This window comes from Pollachius pollachius (assembly GCF_949987615.1).
Source record: "Pollachius pollachius genome assembly, chromosome: 8".
In the NCBI taxonomy this organism is placed as follows: domain Eukaryota; kingdom Metazoa; phylum Chordata; class Actinopteri; order Gadiformes; family Gadidae; genus Pollachius; species Pollachius pollachius.
Genome location: NC_136941.1, coordinates 4,704,996 through 4,729,884, shown reverse-complemented (window position 1 = coordinate 4,729,884; position 24,889 = coordinate 4,704,996). Strand labels below are relative to the sequence as shown.

General features: G+C 46.0%; 2 protein-coding genes across 4 annotated transcripts; both read right to left on the bottom strand.

Moving 5' to 3' along the window:
• Positions 1-420: 420 nt before the first annotated feature.
• On the bottom strand, positions 421-16,194 carry hdac6 (histone deacetylase 6). 3 transcript variants are annotated; one of them, XM_079741096.1, is made up of 28 exons: positions 16,149-16,194; positions 15,211-15,352; positions 14,298-14,390; positions 14,125-14,207; positions 13,803-13,887; positions 13,655-13,695; positions 12,437-12,533; positions 12,220-12,317; positions 11,535-11,639; positions 11,061-11,129; positions 10,335-10,461; positions 10,120-10,185; positions 9,852-9,911; positions 9,670-9,759; positions 7,573-7,676; positions 7,217-7,284; positions 6,940-7,087; positions 6,506-6,634; positions 6,258-6,426; positions 5,570-5,775; positions 5,022-5,214; positions 4,556-4,705; positions 3,940-4,117; positions 3,674-3,807; positions 3,242-3,565; positions 2,781-2,927; positions 2,334-2,462; positions 421-1,082 (listed from the first exon to the last, which is right to left on the bottom strand). In XM_079741096.1, the coding sequence occupies exons 2-28, from the start codon at positions 15,304-15,306 to the stop codon at positions 1,014-1,016; spliced, it is 3,258 nt and encodes a 1,085-aa protein (XP_079597222.1). In that variant the 5' UTR covers positions 15,307-15,352; positions 16,149-16,194; the 3' UTR covers positions 421-1,013. The 3 variants fall into 3 exon arrangements, with proteins under 3 accessions (XP_079597222.1, XP_079597223.1, XP_079597224.1); XM_079741097.1 differs by lacking the exon at positions 16,149-16,194 and adding an exon at positions 15,956-16,091; XM_079741098.1 differs by lacking the exon at positions 16,149-16,194 and having other exon boundaries at positions 14,339-14,390; positions 15,211-15,269.
• A 1,193-nt stretch (positions 16,195-17,387) lies between these two features.
• On the bottom strand, positions 17,388-24,889 carry slc35a2 (solute carrier family 35 member 2). The gene is made up of 6 exons (XM_079742540.1): positions 24,477-24,889; positions 22,717-22,899; positions 21,987-22,138; positions 21,666-21,788; positions 21,021-21,562; positions 17,388-17,838 (listed from the first exon to the last, which is right to left on the bottom strand). The coding sequence occupies exons 1-6, from the start codon at positions 24,526-24,528 to the stop codon at positions 17,811-17,813; spliced, it is 1,080 nt and encodes a 359-aa protein (XP_079598666.1). The 5' UTR covers positions 24,529-24,889; the 3' UTR covers positions 17,388-17,810.

Below are 24,889 nucleotides of genomic sequence, written 5' to 3'. Positions count from 1 at the left end.
AATTGTGGAAGTAGTAGGGTCCCTACATTTGTAGAGAGTAAGAACGAAAGAATAAAGCCTAAGAAGAACAATAGGTGGAGGCGTAGATTCCATAATATTACATATTCAATATTACATGTTACATATTGAATGTTACTCTTTTATATTCCTTTAATTACTTGCTCTACAAGTTTACCTTAACAGGAGCGTGTAACATGCTACAAATGACATGTGACACATCACATCACACATTACATATGTGACATGTTACAGTGGGAATGCGAGCGAGCAGCCAAACTTTGTGCGTTTTTCCAGACGACAGAAGAGAGAAGGTTGACCTTAGAGCTTTACCTTACCTTAACCTTACCTTAACGTTACGTCCCTCGCTAGGGGAAGGCGAGGCAACATGAGACCAGATCTCTTTGGTAAAGTGAAGTCATTTATTAACACTGACGTTGGATAAATCAACCAAACACACACACAGCGGAGGAAACCGGGCCAGAGAACGCTGAGCCCTGGGTCCGATGCAGGAACCAATCACATCAGGGGAACCGCACATCAAAATTAACATATTAGGCCGAACAATCGCATGCGGGGAAAAAACACATGACAATCTGCAGTGGAACTCAAGGTGGGTGTGAGCTACAAGGGAGTGGCTGTCTGACGTCACCTGACCCCTGACCTGAACGTGTACGGTGTAGAGAGGATGGAGCCGGTAAGCTAAAGACCCCCGGACTAAGTGACTCAACCGTGTTCTCACAGCCTTCTGGACCCAAGTCAACAGAAGCCCTGCGTGTTTCCATTATCATCGTTTAAAAATAATGTCAACAATATCCTCATTCACACAAAAATAAAACATAAAGCCACTTAGCGTAGAACATAAGAACAAAGGAGACAATTAAGCTTATTAAATAGTTTGCGTACCAAAGGAACTTTAGGTGAACACTGATATCTGATCAGGATAAATGCAAGGATAGTGAATATGAACAATATAAAAGTTAGGATCTCTTCTCCTCTCCTTGTCTCCTCTCCCCTCAGCTCCATGGGAGGATTTCCTCTCCAAACTTGCAGCGGTGAGCTGAGTTTTTTGCCTCAAACAGAACCTGTAGAGAGGAAGAAGATCACTCACTATCACCATCACTCACTATCACCATAACTCACTATCACCATCACATCGTTCACTCACTGTCACCATAACTTATTATCACCATCACTCACTATCACCATCACATCACATCACTCACTCACTGTCACCATAACTTATTATCACCATCACTCACTATCACCATCACATCACTCACTTACTATCACCATAACTCACTATCACCATCACATCACTCACTCATTGTCACTATTACTTATTATCACCGTCACTCACTATCAACATCACTCACTATCACCATAACTCATTATCACCATCACATCACTCACTCACTGTCACCATCACTTATTCTCACCATAACTCACTATCACTATCACCATAACTCATTATCACCATCACATCACTCACTCACTGTCACCATCACTTATTATCACCATAACTCACTATCACCATAACTCACTATCACCATCACTCACTATCACCATCACATCACTCACTCACTATCACCATCACATCGTTCACTCACTGTCACCATAACTCACTATCACCATCACTCACTATCACCATCACATCACTCACTCACTATCACCATCACATCGTTCACTCACTGTCACCATAACTCACTATCACCATCACATCGTTCACTCACTGTCACCATAACTCACTATCACCATAACTCACTATCACCATAACTCACTATCATCATCACTCAGTATCACCATCACATCACTCACTCACTGTCACTATTACTTATTATCACCATCACTCACTATCACCATCACATCAATCACTCACTATCACCATAACTCACTATCACCATCACTCACTGTCACCATAACTTATTATCACCATCACTCACTATCACCATCAATCACGCACTAACCCTCACTCAATAGCACCATCACTCACTCATCCCTAGCTAATGATGACTCATTATCCCTAACTAACGATGACTCACTATGCCTAACTAGATGATCACTCACTATCCCTAACTAATGATGACTCACTATCCCTAACTAATGACGACTCACTATCCCTAACTTGATGATCACTCACTATCCCTTACTAATGATGACTCACTATCCCTAACTAATGACGACTCACTATCCCTAACTAGATGATCACTCACTACCCCTAACTATATGATGACTCACTATCCCTAACTAACGATGACTCACTATCCCTAACTAATAATGACTCACTATCTCTCTCTAATGCTGCCCCATGTGGGGTTGGATGATCCCGGTGTCACCTTGTTGTGCAGGTAGGCCTCACAGCGGTAGCACCACACCGACAGGTCTGAGAAGCTGAGGACGACGGGGTGCTCTGTCACCACACCGTGGAGCACCATGTGCTCGTTGACATAGCGACCGCAGAACACCTGTGAGCAGACAGCGCCCTGGTTACCATGGTTATCAGTCGAGACCAGTAACCAGGGGAGGAAGGTAATAACCAGGGGAGACAGGTAGCAACCAGGGGAGGAAGGTAATAACCAGGGGAGACAGGTAGTAACTAGGGGAGACAGGTTGTAACTAGGGGAGACAGGTAGTAATTAGGGGAGACAGGTAGTAACTAGGGGAGACAGGTAGTTACCAGGGGAGGCAGGTAGTTACCAGGGGAGACAGCTAGTTAACAGGTGAGACAGGTATTAACCTGCTAGCAGGTGAGACAGGATGTAAGCAGGTGAGACAGGTGTTACCTGGTAGCAGGTGAGACAGGTCCAGTTCTCGGCCTCAGAGCCACAGTCCAGACAGGCCCGCCCCACGTCGATTCCTGAAGGGGGGAGGGGCTTAACACAGTCCAGGTGAGGACACCAAGGGAGGGGGTCCACCACGTACAGAGAGCCCTGGACAGACAGACAGGCAGACGGTCAGGCAGACAGACAGGCGGTCAGACAGACAGGTACAGTCAGGTACAGTCAGATCTAGTCGAGTCTAGTCTTGTAAGGTCTAGGCTGTCAAGTATAAACCTTGTTAGGTCTGGTTTGTTCAAACAAGATTGAAACTATATGGTCTAGTTTGGTCTGGTTTGGTCTGGTATGGCATGGTATGGTCTAGTTTGGTCTGGTACGGTCTGGTATAGTCTGGTACAGTCTAGTTTGTTCTGGTACAATCTAGTGGTTATTCTGGTTTGTTCCGGTAGTCTAGTGGTGGTACTCACCCCTCCCCCGTCTCCACAGCTGAGCCCCAGGTTGACAGCAGGTTTGGACCAACCACAAGCCCCCTCCTCCTCAGGCTCAGCCCCTGCCACGCCAACTGCGGCTTCTGATTGGCTGTCCTCCACCTTGCTGGCAGCTAATTGGCTGTCCTCAGCTGTCACTATCTGAGGCGAGGGCTTCACTTCCTCCTGACTCAGAATCTTCTGAGGGACAACCTTCCGTCTAGCCCCGCCCACCTCTGGGGATACAGGCATCTGATTGGCTGAGGTAGCTTGGTGGATATCCAGAGAAGCCAATCCCTGAGTGAGCTGGTCTAAGCCTGAGTCCTGAGGATGAATATCAGAGTTAGGAAACAAGGAGAGGAAACAAGGAGAGGACATAACAACAAGGAGGACAAACACACAGCAGGACATGTGTTTAATGTTGTGGGGTACCTTGTAGTTCCGCTCCAGGCCTGCTGGGGGCGCAGCCGTTCTGCTCGGTGTGTCAGACTTCCTGCCTTTCCCTTTAGAACTACGTTTCCCATGATGCTTTGGGGAGGGCAAGGACTCCCGGAGAGACCGGGGAACTTGGGAGGAGACCAACGTGTTAAAGGTGACCGATGGTTACTATGGTACCGTAGTTAACACACACACACACACACACACACACCCACACACACACACACACACACACACACACACACACACAGACCACGTACTTGTTATTCTGAGAGCCTTCCAGTAGGGGGCGTGGCATCGCAGAACCTTGTTGATGGTTGCCATGGCGCTGTTGTGGGGAGCGGGGAGGGGTGTGACTAGTGGGGGAGGAGAGTCGCCGAGCAACACACTGGTACACATCGCCATGGAGTCTGAGATGGAGGTCAAGTTATAACCCCCCTATACAGAGAGAGAGAGAGAGAGAGAGAGAGAGGGGGATTGGAGGATGAGTTCCTAGGTCAGGTTAGTCATGTAGCTCTAGGATGAGTTCCTATGTCAGGTTAGTCATGTAGCTCTAGGATGAGTAACTAGGTCAGGTTAGTCATGTAGCTCTAGGATAAGTAGCTAGGTCAGGTTAGTGTCTCCTGTAGTTTTAGGATGAGTTACTAGGTCCGGTTAGTCATGTAGCTCTAGGTTGAGTTCCTAGGTCAGGTTAGTCATGTAGCTCTAGGATGAGTTCCTAGGTCAGGTTAGTCATGTAGCTCTAGGATGAGTAACTAGGTCAGGTTAGTCATGTAGCTCTAGGATGAGTAACTAGGTCAGGTTAGTGTTTCCTGTGGTTTTAGGATGAGTTACTAGGTCCGGTTACTCATGTAGCTCTAGGATGAGTTCTCCTACCTCGAGGATGATGAGTAGTTTCCCTCCAGCCAATGGGGAGAGCAGGTGGGTGAGGTGGGCGTATCCCTCAGGGGTCACATGGTACCCTCCAAGAGGGTCTCCCCGGGCCGCGTCGAAACCAGCAGAGACCACGACCAGACCTGGGTTAAACTAGACCAGAGAGACCTGGGTTAAACTAGACCAGAGACCTGGGTTAAACTAGACAAGAGAGACCTGGGTTAAACTAGACCAGAGAGACCTGGGTTAAACTAGACCAGAGAGACCTGGGTTAAACTAGACCATAGGGACCTGGGTTAAACTAGACCAGAGACCTGGGTTAAACTACACCAGAGAGACCTGGGTTAAACTAGACCAGAGAGACCTGGGTTAAACTAGACCAGAGAGACCTGGGTTAGACTAGACTAACCTCAGTGTGTCTCCCTACCTGTCTGTCTGTCTGTCTGTCTGTCTGTCTGTCTGTCTGTACCTCAGTAGCGATGGGCAGGACTATGTGATGGAAGGCCGCCAGGTAGTCGGAGTCTCCCATTGGTCTGCCGTTCCACGGGATGTTGACATTAAAGCCCGCCCCCTGGCCGACGCCCACCCTATCGCAGTCAGCGTCCTCGGAGGTGGGGAAGAAGGTTCCGTTGTCATAGCGATGGAGAGAGATGTAGAGGACGCTGATGGGAGGGAGGGATGTTAGCACAGCTGTAAGCATAGGTGCCTGCTCCCGCCAAAACATAATTTATATCTGTTAGCATAACAGTTAGTTCCAAAAAATACGTCATTTAAATATGTTAGCATAGCTGGTAGATTAGGTGCCAGTTCCCGCCAAAACATAATTTATATCTGTAAGCATATTAGTTAGCTAGCCAGGCTGTAAGCTCCCGCCAACATGTCATTTAAATATGTTAGGCTACCAGCTAAGCTACCAGCTAAGGCTACCAGCTTAGGTACCAGCTACGCTAGTCATTCATCTGGTCTAGCTTAGCTGTGAGCTGATGCTAGGGAGTTTTAGCATGCCGCCCGTCTCACCTGTCGTCCTCCTGGAACATGTGCTGAGTGCCGTTGCCATGGTGAATGTCCCAGTCCAGGATGAGGACGCGCAGAGCGGCGTGGCCGGGGAGGGACTGGGCGTAGCGGGCGGTCAGGGCGGCGGTGTTAAACAGACAGAAACCACAGGCGGACTCCCGTTCAGCATGGTGCCCTGGGGGGCGGACGATCGCCACCGCGTTACACAGCTGGAGAGAGAGAGGGAGACGTTAGAGGGAGAGAGAGAGAGAGAGAGAGAGAGAGAGACGTTAGAGAGAGAGAGACGTTAGAGAGAGAGAGAGAGAGAGAGAGAGAGAGAGAGAGAGAGAGACGTTAGAGAGAGGGAGAGAGAGAGAGACGTTAGAGAGAGAGAGAGAGAGAGAGAGACATTAGAGAGAGAGAGAGAGAGAGACGTTAGAGAGAGAGAGAGAGAGAGACGTTAGAGAGAGAGAGAGAGAGAGAGAGAGAGAGAGAGACGTTAGAGAGAGAGAGAGAGAGAGAGAGAGACGTTAGAGAGAGAAAGAGAGAGAGAGCGAGAGAGAGAGAGAGAGACTGGAGTGCAGTGTAGGGTTGTGTAGTGGTAGTGTTGTGTCGTGTCGTGCGGTGTTGTGTGGTGGAGTGCAGTGTTGTGTTGTGTCGGGTCGTGCGGTGTTGTGTGGTGGAGTGCAGTGCAGTGTTGCAGTGTTAGCACCTGTCCAGTGAGGATTGCCTGGGCAGCGTTGAAGGCGGCCCCAGCAGCCAGCAGGGCGGCGCTGTAGCTCTGCTGGTTCAGGAACACAGAGTTGTACTCTGAGGCCAGGCGGTGGAGGTCCCTGGACTTCAGAGCGGCCGTCGCCTTCATGACCTCGATGTGCTCCTCACTGCAACACACACATGTGGATACATATGGATATATATGTTTATATTAATGTTTATACATGTATGTGTGTTTGTCTCTACCTGTGGCACATGGCAAGTTCCCCCTCGGTTGCGAGGCGAGCTGGTATCCGTTTGCAACGGTCGACCAATCCCAGGTCGACGTGTTTGTTGAAGATTTTAGAGATCCGCTGGGGCTGCTCGGGGTGGTGGCTGGAGAGAGAGAGAGAGACATATAGTTAGAATAGAGAGAGAGAGAGAGAGATAGTTAGAATAGAGAGAGAGAGAGAGAGAGAGAGAGAGAGACATATAGTTAGAATAGAGAGAGAGAGAGAGAGAGAGATATAGTTAGAATAGAGAGAGAGAGAGAGAGAGACATATAGTTAGAATAGAGAGAGAGAGAGAGAGAGAGAGAGAGAGAGAGAGAGAGAGACATATAGTTAGAATAGAGAGAGAGAGAGAGAGAGAGAGAGAGAGAGAGAGAGAGAGAGAGTGAGAGAGAGAGAGATAAACATCACCTGTCCCAGAGGTTGAGGTGCTCCATCATTCTCTCGTCGTAGGCCAGGCCCGTCGTCATGACGCCCAGGGGGGAGGGGCTTGTCTCTCCTACCTGCTCCTCATTGGCTTTGGGTCTAATGACCAGATCATCAGCCAATGGGCCGCCCTCTGAAACAAATTATACACTTCTGGTGACATGAGGATTCCCATGCCGTGTAAACGTGTGTGCGCATGCAAGTGTGTGTGCGTGTGCAAGTGTGTGTGCACGTGTGTCAGTGTGTGTGTAAGTGCGTGTACCAAGGACTTGCAGGCGGCTCCAGTAGGGATAGTGAACTGAGATGGTCTCAGAGATCGACGTCAAAGCACTGGGAGAGAGACATAGAGGAATAGCAGAGAGAGAGAGAGAGAGAGAGAGAGAGAGAGAGAGAGAGAGAGAGAGAGAGAGGGCGAGAGAGAGAGAGAGAGAGAGAGAGAGAGAGAGAGAGAGAGAGAGAAGAGAGAGAGAGAGACACAGAGGTTGAGGTTCATAATTAAGTATTAGTTATGAATCATAACTAATACTTAATTATGAACCTAGGGTTAGCGTTAGCATCATATCATAACTTATGATATGATGCTAACGCTAATGTTATAATGCTAATTCTAATGCATACCTGAGAGAAGGAGAAGAGGAGGGGAGGGGGGGGCAGGGGTCCCCCAGGAGAGAGCTGACACACGCTGCAACACCCTCTGCTGTAGACTGCAGGTTATAACCTCCCTACACGCACACACACACACACACACACACACACAGACGCACACACACACACACACACACACACACGCACACACGCACACACACACACACACACGCACACGCACACACGCACACACACACGTACACGTACACAGGATGGGAAGTGACACGTGTGAATATAGTGAGTATAGAGACATTTTTTTGCGTGTTCTTTGTTTATAATTATCCTTGTACACATGCAAAACAAAAAAGAACATGAATAACACGCCTACCCTACTAACCTACCATACATACCAAAATAACCTGCATATGTATGCATACACGCACGGACACACACACACACACACACACACATATATATATATATATACACACATACAGTGGGGCAAAAAAGTATTTAGTCAGCCACCAATTGTGCATGTTCTCCCACTTAAAAAGACGAGAGAGGCCTGTAATTTTCATCATAGGTAAACCTCAGCTATAAGAGACAAAATGAAAAAGAAAATCCAGAAAATCACATTGTCTGATTTTTTAAGAATTTATTTGCAAATTATGGTGGAAAATAAGTATTTGGTCACCTACAAACCAGCAACATTTCTGGCTGTCACAGACCTGTAACTTCTTCTTTAAGAGGCTCCTCTGTCCTCCACTCGTTACCCGTATTAATGGCACCTGTTTGAACTCCTTATCAGTATAAAAGACACCTGTCCACAACCTCAAACAGTCACACTCCAAACTCCACTATGGCCAAGACCGAAGAGCTGTCAAAGGACACCAGAAACACAATTGTAGACCTGCACCAGGCTGGGAAGTCTGAATCTGCAATAGGTAAGAAGCTTGGTGTGAAGAAATCAACCTAGGGAGCAATTATTAGGAAATGGAATACATACAAGACCACTGATAATCTCCCTCGATCTGGGGCTCCACGCAAGATCTCAACCTGTGGGGTCAAAATGATCACAAGAACGGTGAACAAAAATCCCAGAACCACATGGGGGGACCTAGTGAATAACCTCCAGAGAGCTGGGACCAAAGTAACAAAGGCTACCATCACTAACACAGTACGCCGCCAGGGACTCAAATCCTGCAGTGCCAGACGTGTCCCCCTGCTAAAGCCAGTGCATGTCCGGGCCCGTTTGAAGTTTGCTAGAGAGCATTTGGATGATCCAGAACAGGATTGGGAGAATGTCATATGGTCAGATGAAACCAAAATAGAACTTTTTGGTAAAAACTCAACTCGTCGTGTTTGGAGGAGAAAGAATGCTGAGTTGCATCCAAAGAACACCATACCTACAGTGAAGCATGGGGGTGGAAACATCATGCTTTGGGGCTGTTTTTCTGCCAAGGGACCAGGACGTCTGATCCGTGTGACGGAAAGAATGAATGGGGCCATGTATCGTGAGATTTTGAGTGAAAACCTCCTTCCATCAGCAAGGGCACTGAAGATGAAACGTGGCTGGGTCTTTCAGCATGACAATGACCCCAAACACACCGCCCGGGCAACGAAGGAGTGGCTTCGTAAGAAGCATTTCAAGGTCCTGGAGTGGCCTAGCCAGTCTCCAGATCTCAACCCCATAGAAAATCTTTGGAGGGAGTTGAAAGTCCGTGTTGCCCAGCGAAGGCCCAAAAACATCACTGCTCTAGAGGAGATCTGCATGGAGGAATGGGCCAAAATACCAGCAGCAGTGTGTGAAAACCTTGTAAAGACTTACAGAAAACGTTTGACCTCTGTCATTGCCAACAAAGGGCATGTAACAAAGTATTGAGATTACCTTTTGTTATTGACCAAATACTTATTTTCCACCATAATTTGCAAATAAATTCTTAAAAATCAGACTGTGATTTTCTAGATTTCTTTTTTTCATTTTGTCTCATAGCTGAGGTATACCTATGATGAAAATAACAGGCCTCTCTAATCTTTTTAAGTGGGAGAACTTGCACAATTGGTGGCTGACTAAATACTTTTTTGCCCCACTGTATACAGCCGTTCATCGGTTCATATATCTCCTCGTACCTCCAGATCCAGGAGGAGCCTCCCCTCTGCCAGACCCATCAGCATCCGGGTCAGGATGGAGAAACACTGGGGGGTCGCCTCCATCTCCCCCTGGACACACACACACACACAGCCAGACCAAGGGTTAACAGTGGATATGAACGGTAAATATGATGTTATGATGAGATCAACAGGTTGTTTACCTTGGGGTCTCCTCGGACGCAGTCGAACCCAGCGGCTACCAGAACCAGCTGGGGCTGGAACTAAAAACACACACACACACACACACACACACACACACACACACACACACACACACACACACACACACACACAAACATTAACACCAGAACCGGCTGGGGCTGGTTCTAAACTGTAAACTAAACTGTGCTACCTGGTACAGGTGAGTGTTACCTGTACTGGTGAGTGTTACCTGTACTGGTGAGTGTTACCTGTACAGGTGAGTGTTACCTGGTATGCTACAGGTAGAAGTAGTTGTTGAAAGGCAGTGATGTAATCAGCATCAGTCATGCCAGTCTGTAGAAACACAAGGTAATATAAGGAATATACATACATAAATATATATATATACATACATTATAATTGTTCAAACTTAAAGCACGCAAAAGTATGCATACAGACAGACAGGCAGACAGACAGACAGACAGACAGACAGACAGGCAGACCTTGTTCCAGGGCAGGTTGATGGTGTACCCCAGACCGGGTCCTGATCCGGCTGCAGGACTGTCAGAGTCCTGCAGGTGAGGCCAGAACCCTGCCTTCTCATACCTGTGGACCGAGAAGTACAGCACACTACACACACACACACACACATACACACACACACAATACACGTATACACACACACAAAAAGGACACACACACACACACATCCACACACAGAACCACACAAACACACACACACACACAGTACACAGACACACAAACACAAGCTCCATGTTAATCCAAAAAGGGAGTAGTAGAGGAGAGAGGAGGAGAGGAGAGAGGAGGGGAGAGGAGAGAGGAGAGGAGAGAGGAGGAGAGGAGGAGAGGAGAGGAGAGAGGAGGAGAGGAGGAGAGGAGAGGAGAGAGAAGGAGAGGAGAGGAGAGAGGAGGAGAGGGGGAGAGGAGAGGAGATAGGAGGAGAGGAGAGGAGAGAGGAGGAGAGGAGGAGAGGAGAGGAGAGAGGAGGAGAGGAGGAGACGAGGAGAGGAGAGACGAGGAGAGGAGGGGAGGAGAGGTGAGAGAGGAGGAGACGAGGAGACGAGGAGAGGAGGAGAGGAGAGGAGAGAGGAGGAGACGAGGAGACGAGGAGAGAAGAGACGAGGAGGAGAGGAGAGGAGAGGAGAGAGGAGGAGAGGAGAGGAGAGAGGAGAGAGGAGGAGAGGAGAGAGGAGGAGAGGTTCTCCTACCTGGGGTCCTCCTTGAAGGCGTACTGGATCCCCTGTCCGTGATGTACGTCCCAGTCCACCACCAGCACCCTGCCCACATCAACAACACGCTGCTCTCATCCTCCTCTAAGACCGGTCAACACCACACCACACAGACCGTCATAACGTGGCCGTAGGTTCAATAAATCTAACTCCATTATGTGTCAATTATATATTTTATAACGATATTGTAAAACCAAGGCCAAACAAACGGTTTCATAGATACAGGTGATCATAGGTATCAAAATGTCGACCAAAGTTGAGGAGGTCAGATAAGTAACTTCCACATTCAACTGATTATTTAATAAAAATTAGGTTTTGTCGATCGACGGGAACTACATTTCTACACATCTACTAGTGCCCTGGTCTTCAGGACACCCCGGCACACGTGTGTGTGCGCGCACGTGTGTTCGTGTGTGTACGTGTGCGTGTGTGTGCGCGTGTGTGTTTGTGTACCGTTTCACTCTGTGCTGTCTCTGGGCGTAGCGTGCTGCTATGGCAACGTTGTTAAACAGAGAGTAACCATTAGCCTGGTCAAACTGAGCATGGTGCCCGGGCGGCCTGGAAGAGAACACACGGGGTACAGTGGTCATACTACATACTGGCCTGACTGGTCATACTGCTTACTGGTCTGGTTAGACTGGTCATACTGATTATGTTGGTATTGCTATTCTGCTCTGGTTGTACTGGTTAGACTTGTCTGGTTAAAGTACTGTTACACTGGTTTTACTGGTCTGGTTATACTTTTCTGGTTTTACTGGTTGTACTGGTCTTGTTATAGTAGTCTGTTATACTGGTTATGTTGGTCTGGTTATATAGCCTGTTGTACTGGTTATACTAGTGTGGTTATAGTATTCCATCATACTAGTTATGTTTTTCTGGATAACTGGTCTAGTCATACTGGTTATCCTGCTCAGGTTGTACTCGTTATACTGGTCTAGTTAAGTTAGTTCTACTGGGATGGTTATAATGGCTATACTGGCCTGATTAAATGGTCATACTGGTACGTTTATACAGGTTATACTGGTCTGGTTATACTGGTGATACTGATCTGTTGTACTGGTATGGTTAGAGCTGTCTAGTTAAACTGGTCACATTGGTGTGATTATCCTGGTTAACCCGTTTGGATCCATCGTGTTACCTAGAAACTGAGAATCCATTCCTGAGTTCAGAGGTCATGACCTTGTCAACGAGCTCAAGGAGAGAGCCCACAGCCAGGGAGGCCACACGGAACGAGTCCTACACACACACACACACACACACACACACATTAATATACATATACATATATATTATATATATGTATCTATATATATATAAATATAAAGATTTAAATAATATTCTGAATGTCTACCTACAGGGTGGATGTAGACGGAGTCGTAGTTTTCTGATAGAGTCTGAAGTTCTTTCTCTGACATCATCTGAGTCTTCCTCATCAGATCCACATAGTCCTTCCTATAAAACAACCAATCAGAAAACAGATCAACCCATTAGAACACAGCTCAACCAATCAAACAGCTCAACCAATCAAACAGCTCAGCCAATCAAACACAGCTCAACCAATCAAACACAGCTCAACCAATCAAACACAGCTCAACCAATCAAACAGCTCAGCCAATCAAACACAGCTCAACCAATCAAACACAGCTCAACCAATCAAACACAGCTCAACCAATCAAACACAGCTCAACCAATCAAACAGCTCAGCCAATCAAACACAGCTCAACCAATCAAACACAGCTCAACCAATCAAACACAGCTCAACCAATCAAACAGCTCAGCCAATCAAACACAGCTCAACCAATCAAACACAACTCAACCAATCGAACACAGCTCAACCAATCAAACACAGCTCAACCAATCAAACAGCTCAACCAATCAAACACAGTTCAACCAATCAGACCATTGTCATGTATGTCAGGTAAACACTGTATTTATTTCATAATTGTGTTATCAATCAGTCCCTCCAGAAAAATGTGGCGTTTTTTTGTGATTGTTGCGGCCAAAAATCCTTGATTATGCGGCATGTTTTCTTAAAAAAGATATACGTGACTTTTTTGCAACGAAAATGCAGGGTTTATGAAATCATGCAAGCCCGCATATTTTGCGCGGAAATCAGCAATTTATGCGGTGAAAGTGCGGCATATTTGAAAAACTGCGGCCCCCGCATGAATATGCAGACTTTGGCTGATTATGCGTTGAATTATGCAATCGCATAATTGCGTTTTTCTGGAGGGACTGATCAATAGAAGATCAAGTTATGTGTTCCGGATTATAAATTGTATCGCCTATGAAATCCTACATAAGGTAAATGACAATATGATGTATGATGTAATAAAGTTGAGGTATTTAAGTTGAGGTATTAAAGATTATATATTAAAGATGATATATTAAAGATGGTGTATTAAAGATTATGTATTAAAGGTGATGTATTAAAGGTGATGTATTAAAGGTGATGCATTAAAGGTGTTAAATTAAAGGTGATGTATTAAAGGTGATATATTAAAGGTGATGTATTAAAGGTGATAAATTAAAGGTGATGTATTAAAGGTGATATATTAAAGATGATGTATTACTTATGGACCAGCCACAGCTCCTGTTCCGTGGCTTCACGAGGCTGGAAGATACATAATGAATATACAGATGAATATAAACATCGATATGATGATAAATAAATACATTTGAATATAGATGAGAATATGAACACATGAATGTGCTAATGACCTCCAATGCGAGGCAGCGAGGTCGGAGGTCGCGGCGCTCCAACTCCTCCATGATGGCCGTCACTCTGTCAGGACACTCTGGGTGACTACACACACATGCACACACACACACACACACACGCACACACACACGCACACGCACACGTTATGCCAGACAGACAAACAAAGACAGACTGGCATAAAGAAATAGAGACAGACAGGCACACAGACAGTCCGAGAGACACGCACAGACAGTCAGAGAGAGAGATGCAGACAGAAAAACACACATGTAGACAGATAGACCAGAGACAGACAGGCACACCGAGAGACAGACAGAAAGGTACCTGGGGTCCCACAGACAGCTGTGACGGGTGAATTCTTCGCTGTAAACTAAACCTGTTCCACTGGCCTGAGACCTGGAGACCTCCTGCAAAGAGGCACAATCAGCACTTTGTGTGTGTGTGTGTGTGTGTGTGTGTGTGTCTGTGTGTCTGTGTGTCTGTGTGTTTGTGTTTACCAGGTGTTTGAGTTGGGCTACAAGTTCATCTTCCCCCTTACTTCGGTCCATCTTTCCTTTTCGCTTCGCCTCCTTCAGCACCTCACTTCTCCCCTAATGCAAACACACACAAAGCCTGTCAACACACGATACATAATACTGCTTCCTCAACACAGAACTTTCCCACGTCTGTCTGGCTGTCAATCATCCACTGGTAGGTTTGGACTTTGGTGTTGGTTGAAGGTGACATATTATACCACCAGGTGTGAGTGTGTGTAGCCGTTACAAGCCGTTTTACACATCTGCTTGTTCTGACATCGCATGTGTCCATATAGATGTGTGCCTACCGGTCTACCCATTGGACTGTAGCAAACATTGCTCATCTATCTGTCATACATCTAGGTGGACACGCCCACTTGTGATGTTAGAAGAGGCAGATTTTCAAAACGGTTTGTAATAGCTAATCACACTGTAAAAAATTTCACCTTTAAAACATTCCCTCATAAGGCCCCTTTTGTCTGTCTGGCTGTCTGTCTGTCCGCCAGTCTACCTGTCCACACTCAGTACGGACTTACCAGTGGATGATTGACAGGGCAGATTAAGGCGGGTTTAATCATTGCCACAGGGAAGTTATCAAAATATGAGCACAGTTGCTTTAACCAACTCTACTCCAAACCAATTAAACCACCTCAAACTGGTGTTTGAGGTGGTTTAAACAGCTAGTGAATAACTATTCTAGCTAGAACCTCAAAACTCTACTAGCTAGAACAATCAGAACTCTACTAGCTAGAACCTCAGAGCTCTACTAGCTAGAACAATCAGAACTCTACTAGCTAGAACCTCAGAGCTCTACTAGCTAGAACTTCAGAGCTCTACTAGCTAGAACTTCAGAGCTCTACTAGCTAGCCCTCAGACCCTCTGTTCGCTGAGAAACCTGCGCGGATGGGCTGGGGATGTTGGAGTTGGAGTTGGAGTTGGGGAGGCGTGGAGACCTGCGGGCCGGTCTGGCTCCTGATGGTTTGGTATCCATGGAAACCAAAAAGATCCAGCCAATCCTAGCACCTCTGGCTTCTAACCTAGCGAGACACAGATACAGTCTTGGGGTGACACCAATGCCAAAGCATATGCTAATGCAGGCAGTCTACCTTGATGGGGGCTATCCTAATGCTAAGCTAGTGCAAATCAAGGTAGAATAACCACAAAGACACATGATGTATAGACTTTATAGCGTCAGTTAGTATAACGTCACTGAGGGAAACTGGGCAGTAAAGAGTTAATTCATAGAATAATCTAGACCCCTCGATACAAGATGGAGTAATGATTTGGGAGTAAAGAGGGTGGAGTCAGGATGATGTTGTAAAGAGGATGTAATAAATATGGTGTAGTTACGATGATGTAGTGAAGATGATGTTGTAGTTAGATGTGTAGTTAAGATGATGTAGTGAATGTGGTGTAGTTAGATGATGCAGTAAAGGTGGTGGAGTTGAGATGATATAGTGAAGATTGGTCGAACAGAGATGGTTTAGTTAGATGATATGGTAAAGGTGGTGTAGTTAAGATGATGTGGTAAAGGCGGTGTAGTTAAGATGATGTAGTGAAGATGGTTCAAACAGAGGTTGTTTAGTTAGATTATATGGTAAAGGTGGTGGAGTTAGATGACTTAGTAAAGATGGTTAAACCGGAGGTGGTGGATCACATCATCACGTCAGCCAGACGTGATTCTGCTGTCGTAGTTGAATCCTAAAGAGCTTCTACTTCTACATCCTGTCTTCTATCTTATCTTCGCGGGTTGACAGGTTACAATGCTTCTATTCGTTATGGTGTTATCGATCGGAGGATGAGATTTTTGAAACAACGAGAAAGTTGACTTGCCAGCAATGACTCCTGGCTGCCTAGCACATTAGCTCGTTAGCTCGATAGTCGAAGTCATCAACACTGAGGCGGCGCAGCCTGATGACGTAGACACGCGTCACTAACCATCAAAACCAACAGTAGTTAAAAGTCAGCTGTTTTTATTGATCAAATTAGAATAGCAGTCGAGTTGTGAATTGACCCAACAGTCCATTATGGACATTTGATTAAACTACACCATGTAGTAGGCTATGCACTCTTAACACTGCAACAGGATCTCAACTAGCAACCTGAACCCAGACACTTTATATTACATTTACATTTACATTTAGGGCATTTAGCAGACGCTTTTATCCAAAGCGACTTACAATAAGTGCATTTGTTACAATAAGTACATTTGTCATAAGAAATGACAAATTATAATACATGCTGGTGCTTCTTTGTTATTGTTGTGTATATTATGTATGCTATGATATTTTTTATATTATATTATGTGTAGCTGGAACGAACGCCTCCACCTACCTGGAACTAACACCTCCATCTACCTGGAACCAACAACTCCACCTACCTGGAACCAACACCTCCGCCTACCTGGAACTAATACCTCCACCTATCTGACCTAACAGCTCCACCTACCTGGAACTAACACCTCCACCTACCTGGAACTAATTCCTCCACCTATCTGGAACTAACACCTCCACCTACCTGGAACTAATTCCTCCACCTATCTGGAACTAACACCTCCACCTACTTGGAACTAATTCCTCCACCTATCTGGAACTAACAACTCCAGCTACCGGAACTAACAAGTCGTTCAGGTCCCGTTCCTCACTCTGCTTCTTCTGAAGCAGAGTGAGGAACGTTGTTTGAACATTGTTTCAGCCACACCAAAACACACAACTCACCAGACCTCAACACACACACACACACACACACACACACACACACACACACACACACACACACACACACACACACACACACCAACTCCCGGACCCCTCTACGGGTCACTCATCCAACCCTACCCCGAACTACCAGCCTCCAGTACACACCACCAGACAGCCCCCCACGGAATAGTTACTCTTACAAGCTCTACACCACAGAGTGGAAATAGTCCTCCAATCTCCACACCCTTGGTTTTATAAAACCAGTAACACGCACGTTTGAATTAATAAATTATTTATTTATCTCACGCTGTAATTTATTAATTCATTCCTTAAATATTGTCACATTTGGCATTTAATAACCTTCTGCCTAAAAGACGGAAATAGTGACGTAGATGTGGTTGCATTCTGTCGAACAGCCACTAGTTCACGACAAAACACGCCCCCTTTCAACAGCCATAAAACTGACGGCTAAATTTATACAGAAAACATATTTATAGAAAAATATATTACAAGACGTTAAAATCCACTTTAAGTAGCAGATAGTAGTGTAAGAAATATAAAATTAAAGAAGGTTTGAAAAGCATATCAAACCTTAACCAACGCTAACAAATTGAGCAGTATTTAACATTCCTAGTCCCTTTATAAAAGGACAACATGGCCACAGTGAGGCCATTAAAAACTCAATATTGAAATGTTGTACATGTTCTATAAACTCACTAAGGAGTGAGAAGACTAGTTTGGTCCTCAGTTGAAGTAAACCTTCAGTGTGTCCGTCCGGCCTTCTTCCTCCGGACTCTTACGAACCTTTCTCCTTATCCGAGCCCCTAGAGAGAGAGAGAGGGAGGGAGAGAATTTAAAAAGCTATCTATTAAATCAAATACAGGACTTACACAAAAAACATAAATCCAAACCATTTTCTAAAATGGTTTAGAAAACCAGGAAAACCATTTTAGCTGTTAAAATGTAGTTTGGACAGTTCATGCTATTTTCATGCTATGTTCATGCTATTCAATGTAGTTAATATTTGTGTTCGCAAGAGAGTATTTTGGACCAAAAACAAGCAATTCATTCGAGAAACATTCTCCAAATCCCAGGAACCATGGGCGTAAGACCCTGAACATACCAACATGCCAATTACTCAACAAATAAATGTTCCACCCATTCAGCCTGTACACAAAAAACACAGCCCCACTCCTCAAACCACAATAATCCACGAGTTTCATGTGGATCTCTCACCGTCTGAAAAACCTGCCAGGCCTGCAGTATGGATCCACAAGGTTGCTGGATCCACACTGCATTTCACTGCGTTTTCACCATATAGATCCATTTCACCAAGACTTCTCAAAAACAAACCGCTTTCTGTGACCAAGGCGGCCTGCTTTTCTCTAACTTTACCACTCCCTGTGTCTTGATAAAGATTGGGATATCATCTGCATAAGCAGTGATTTTAACTGTGTTGCAGAGCCCTGATAGTGAGAGCCCTGTTACTCTGCTTTTTAAATGAACAAAAAGCTGTTCAATGGCTAGACTGTGTAGAGCATCCCTGATAGTTGAGAGCCCTGTCGAATTCTATGTTTAACTGATACTGGTCGGCTTGAACCTACCGCCTTAAGGAGACAAGAAGCTCCACTATACAGACATCCAAACCATGAAATGAAACTTTCCCCAAAACCGAAAGAAGGAAACCATGGTCAAAGCTCGACTCGGTCAAAAGCTTTCTCCTGATCAGTCCCCGCAAAGCAACAGGCCTCTCCTTTCTTTCGAAGGAGTGATAAAACCTCCCTTCGACAGCAGGTGAAGTGAGCCCTCCCGATGGGACTCGAGTAGAACTCGATGGGGGTCACTCCCCATAAGATCCCAGCAATGCCTGTTAAGAGTCAGCTGAGAAACCGTTGAACCCTGGAGCACCCACAGAGGCCAGCAGTCAAGCGGCTGTGGTAAGCTCTGCCAATGTGAGGCCATGACCTAAACCAGCCTTTTCAGTGGCCGTCAGCCGTGCAGGTCTTTCAGCAGAGCTGCAGCACACTATGGATCGGTCACCCCCTCAATAGAGGTCTGTATAAAAACCCACCTGCATGGCTCCTTATCTCTACTGGATCTGATGTAATTGTCCCATCCTGAAGCTCTAAGCAGTTCAAATCCACCGTTTTATCCAGGTTAAAGAAAAAAGAACTTGGAGCATCAGTGTCCATGATGTTGGTGAAGCCAGCCCTGACCAGCGCTCTTTTAACCCTCTCATGCATTGAAAAACATATAGCTCTCCTTTTCTCCCAAAGAAGCTGATGGCTTCTGGGATTTGGTTTTATTTTCGGACCGTGCTCAATTTCTGTGATAGTCTTCAAGATGCTGTACTTCATGTTTAATATTAGAGGTTTAGAACAAGGTGTATTGCTGGCAAAAGACCCTTACCTGTGCCCTACCAACTACTTATAGACAGTGTCTGAAAATATCTCAACGCTCTGTCCAAAAGCTCTATCTACGAGTAGTTTATTATTAAAGTGCCAATGAAACCTAGCTTTTAAAAAGGAGAGAAATAATGGTGTCAATGGTTGTAGTCTGCGAAACCCACCAGGCATATACTGCTCCCAGCTAGCTTAGATCCATCCCATTGGGAAATATAAAACCGATCTTATCGTGCACAACACCTTAAGCATCTAACCCTAGCATCTACTAGGTCGTATTTGGTGTGAAGCCTCCTTAAACAAGCAGAGGATTGTAGATTAGGTTCCTCACTCATTCGAACCATAGTAAACCCTTGTCTCATCACATAAACTGAGCTAATCACATAAACACAGCTCATCATATAAACTAAATATATAAACTACTTTGTATATTATATAATCATGTTAACATATAACTTCTCATTGGATGGTTCTACAAACGGACAGAGTCAGTGGATAGTTGAATCCAGTTCCCGTTTATAAAAATCTTTACTCGAAGTATGTACAAATTCAAAAGGCATTTGTAGGAATCAGATACAAACTCAAAATCTCCTTCAATATTAATTTACCATTCACCTTCCAACCCAGAGGAGGGCAGAGGAAGACTTCATAGAAATATCCCAGAAAGAATCCTATTGACAGCTTAGCCAAGCGATCCCATTGGATCTGAGACACCGAGGCCCCGCCCCCCCAAGCACAGAGTCCCACATCTCTGGACCCACAACCACCGCTACCACCCAACTAACTAGGTTAGATAATTAGAGGCAGAAGAGGTTAGCCAGGGCTTGTTAGCTGCTAACTAGCGGCAGAAGTTGTTTGCAAGGGAAAGTTATCAGCTAACTAGTTGCAGAATAAGTAACCCGGGGATCGTTAGCTAATAACTAGCGCCACAGGAGAGGTTGGCTGGGGGTTGTTATCAGCTAACTATTTGCAGAAGAAGTTAGCCGGGGGTTATTAGCTGCTCACTAGCGCCACAGGAGAGGTTGGCTAGGGGTTGTTAGCTGCTAACTGTAGGATAATCTTTTGTGGGATATTCTGGTTCTTCGTTGCACCTCACCATCAGCTTAATTCAAAACCCTTCACACATTCATCCCAAAGGATGACCAAATCAAACGTCTCTTACCCACCACCTCCACCTCCTCCCAAACCACTAGCATCCAGGCAACATGTAAACTGTTGAACACAGAGGTCCCCTCAATCAATTATGATTGATAGTCATCGTATAAAATCAAATAAAAACATGTCCTCAACCCCTAGCACACCTGTGCTGATTTGCACTTCTGATCGGACGGTTAAAACCACCGCCAGCACACCTGTGCTGATCCACACTTCCCACATCCAATCCGGACCACATCCAACCAGTCCACATCCAACCAAGTCCCCCTCCACACCGGACAGCCTCCGGACCACATGTTCAGTGATGACCAGAGAAGAGGGGTTAGTCGTGTTAGGGATAGGGTCGGAACGCTCCGGCACATCACGGGAGACGAGTCACTATGGAAACGGCTCGGGGACAGGAGAGCTCTTAGTGAGTGATGCGCTGAGCTCAGTCTATCAGGACTGACTTGGGTATCAGCGAGTCCTCTTTGCTGGGCAGGGCGGGCGGGGCGGCGGGCGGGCCGGCCTTGGGGAGGCTGTACATGTAGACCGCCCCCATGACCAGCGCCGCGCCCACGCTGAACAGCAGGTCCACCTGGAAGCCGAACAGGTAGATGGAGGTCACGGTGGACACGATGATGGAGAAGGAGGTGGCGAAGCCCTTCAGGATGTTGTCGGCGTATTTCACCACCAGGGCCACCAGCAGGCCCCCGAAGGCCTGGTTGAGGATGACGCTGTAGACGGTGGCGGTGTAGCCGAACAGGAAGCCGTGCTCCGCCACCGCCTCCCCGTCCTTCCACCACAGGCCCAGCAGGCCCAGCGCCGTGCCGAAGACCCCTAGCTGGACGTTGCGGATCCAGACGGAGGCCGCGCTGCCCTTCAGGATCTTCTCAAAGTAGACGCCGGCGAAGCCCGACGACAGGCAGCTGACCACCACGGCAACCAGGCCAACCGTGTAGTTCTGGTTGGACGAGTCCGAGACGGACTCCTTCTTCCCCTCCTGCTGCACCTGGGGAACGACAATCACCACCGACTGCGTCAGGCCGGCACACCTTAAACACGGGCCAACACGCCCATCAGAGGCGGCATCAGGGGGATGTTTGAGGACCTACCTGGACGATGGCCACGCCCAGGAAGAGGAGCAGCAGGGAGAGCCACTGCAGTTTGGACAAGGTCTTCCTCAGCATGAGGACGCTGAACAGAGCCGTGGTCAGGATCTTCAGCTGGTACGTCACCTGGAGGAGGATCAGGGGAGACCAGAGAGACACAAGTCAGAGAGCGCACCACCGGAGAAACCAGAGAGACACCCACAGGAGACTCAACCGTAAACAGGGCCGTAAACAGTAGGAGAGTAGTAAACCATAGAGGACTTAAAATCAAACAGTAGGAGAGGACAATAAACAGTAGGGGGTGTGCAGTCCCCATCCCCTCACCTGGAAGGTGGCCGCTGGCAGGTTGGAGATGGCCACGTACTGCAGGTTGTTCTGCAGTGTGTAGATGAGAGAAGGAACGGCCAGCTTCAAGGTGTCTGCGTACTGGACCACGATGCTGTCGTAGAGGAACAGCGCCATCTCCTTTAGGTTACCTGGACACAGAGAGACCATTCAGAGAGCTGTTCCTCCTCTCAGGGCTCCAGAGGAGGAACAGCCTCCACCTTTTCAACCTTTATTACAATCAAATATCTGTTTTAACCGATAAGTTTTTTAATGAAATGTCTACGTCACGACAGCCCCATTTAAAGAGCCATTGAACCCATAACCAAATGTTTTAAGGTTTTAAACATGGTTATTTGTCTAAAATGATCGTAACCATAGTTATCTATGCCATTTTATCACTTTAACTGAAATAAGTCCCCTATTTAGAGAGAAAAGGGGTAAAATACAATGTCTTGGCCATTCTCCCCAAAACACTGAACGGTCCACTCTGTTGAATGCAGGTGACGTTAAAATAAAAAAATGCAATAAATAAGTCTGTTTAGGTTTTTTGGTTTTAAAATTGAGCAGCAGAAGTATAATTTCAAGCCCGCTCGAATTTAGTAGTCTCCTGAATCTAACTTTGAATATCCTGTTCTGGAACCAATACTATCTTAAATGAACATGGAGAGCTAACTACCTAACCTAACTAACCTAACTAGTGAGAGTTAACTACGGGACGTTCACTGACCTCTCTTCTGGACCAGGATGATGAGCAGGCAGGTAATGAGCTTAAGGACCTCCGCCATGACGACCGCTGACGTGGCGAAGAAGCGGTCGCCGGGCAACGTGCGGACGTAGCGGATGCTGAGGATGAGAGAGGCATTCTGGACCACAAGCACGGCCAGACTGATGTACTTCAGCTTCCTGTTGGCTGGGGAGCAGACACAGGAGAAACGTGTTAATGAACATGAATAATGTATTCACATATTAAATGATAACTATACATCCTTGATGCCTATTCAGATTGTGTGTAACACTTATTTGATTAATATCACTAGCCATCCCTGATGACTTAATATTGTGTGTTAAAACAGGTTATATATGATGTCTTAATATCACAACGTGACATACATGTTGTCTAGTGATATCGTTTCCAATATATTATGTTTATATATATATTATCACCAGACATCCATGCTGTCTAGTGAGATTTTTTGTTTATCTTAATTTATTATGCATTCAAGAGCCAGTGAACCCACTGATTTAGATGGAATTCAAACATTGTGTCAAAAAAAATGTAGTTATACTAGTTATACTGTAAAAGCACAACTTTGTCGCTGACACTGCAGACAACTGCTGCCTAGGCAGAGCTCTCCACGTCCACACACACAGCGTCATCCCCTTGATCGTGACGACAGACTACCTGGGATAAGGTAGTCTGACGTCACGCAAAGACACCCCCTTCGACCAGCAGAGTGGCATGTTCACGTAGTGTTTCGGGGAGAAGGGCAAAACATAGGACTTTTTTCTCTAGAATGGGGATTTATTTCAGTTACAGCGACAAAATGGCCTGGATTACTATGTTAACGATCATATAAGACAAATTAAGGTGTTAAGAAACAAAATAAATAGTTTTGTTTCTTAACACCATTGAACCCAAAGTTTTGGGTTCAATGGCTCTTTAATATTAACGCTAGACACTGTGTGTGGAATATGAATTAATATCAACACTACACCATGAGGTGTACAAAGTTGCCCACTCGGGAAATCTGCAAGTTAAGCAGGTGTTTCTGTGTGCCGGTGTCTTTGTGTTGAGAAAAGGCGGAATTTTACAGCCAGGTGAGTGACTGTCAACATGAATGACCATAGCCACGTCATCAGGGGAACAGAGTGGGTGTGGAACCGGATTGACTTTAACCTCCAGGATTTACAAGTCGGCTCCGTTTAACGACATTAAAACTTTAGATTGCCTTGTTGGCATCTACCAATGGTTTTCAAATCTAATCTTCAAATCTAAATAATACCTCGTATAGAATACGTTTCTAGAAACGGTAGAGTACAGAGTTCATCTATTCATCCTCAGTCTATACATTACAACGAGTTATACCGGCTCAGCAGGCGACATAAAGAGCACATTCCTTCAATACATCACTAGTGAGTTACCATCAATATAACACTAGTTACCTTCCATACAACACTAGTTACCTTCAATACAACACTAGTTAACACAAGTTACCTTCAATACAACACTACTACTAAACATGATATACCTTCAATACGACACTGATTACCACGAGTTGCCTTCAATACAACATAAATGAACACTAGTTGTTACCTTCAAGACAACACTAGTTACCTTCAATGCAACACTAGTTACCTTCAATGCAACACTAGTTAACAGGGGTTACCTTAAATAAAACACTAGTTAACATGAGTTACCTTCAATAAAACACTAGTTAACATGAGTTACCTTCAATACACTTTTGAACACTAGTTAACCCGGGTTACCTTCATTCGGTCTTCGACCAGCTCCGTCTGCTGGAACGCTGCCTACCGCCATGTTGACTACGAGCCGCTGGCTGGCTGACGTGTTAGCAGGCTAATGAAGTGCTAGCAGGCTAGAGAAGTGCTAGCAGGTTACAGAAGTGCTAATAGTCTAACGACGTGCTAGCAGGCAAATTAAGTGCTAGCAGGCTATTGACGGACTAGCAGGCTATTGACAGGCTATCGGGCTACAACAGGGCTAGCAGGCCACCTCCTCTGCTAGCCTCAACAGCTTTATAAACACACGTAACGACACAAGACCGTCTCTGTCCCACTCCTCATTCCCGGGACGGCGGGGGGGTTTCCAGCCCGACCGGATCATCCATCCTGGGGCTAAAGCACTTTGATGCTGCAACACAGCCGTTGCTTGTTCTCCT

Excerpts from the sequence above, each read along its gene's own strand:
- hdac6 (XM_079741096.1), bottom strand. The coding sequence starts at position 15,306 with ATGGATACCAAACCATCAGGAGCCAGACCGGCCCGCAGGTCTCCACGC. Across the intron at positions 7,088-7,216 it reads GAGCCGCCTGCAAGTCCTTG|AGGGCGGCCCATTGGCTGAT; the intron begins GTACACGCACTT and ends AATTTGTTTCAG. Across the intron at positions 2,928-3,241 it reads GCTGTGGAGACGGGGGAGGG|GGCTCTCTGTACGTGGTGGA; the intron begins GTGAGTACCACC and ends CTGTCTGTCCAG.
- slc35a2 (XM_079742540.1), bottom strand. The coding sequence starts at position 24,528 with ATGGCGGTAGGCAGCGTTCCAGCAGACGGAGCTGGTCGAAGACCGAAT. Across the intron at positions 21,789-21,986 it reads TGCCAGCGGCCACCTTCCAG|GTGACGTACCAGCTGAAGAT; the intron begins GTGAGGGGATGG and ends ATCCTCCTCCAG. Across the intron at positions 21,563-21,665 it reads TGGGCGTGGCCATCGTCCAG|GTGCAGCAGGAGGGGAAGAA; the intron begins GTAGGTCCTCAA and ends GTCGTTCCCCAG.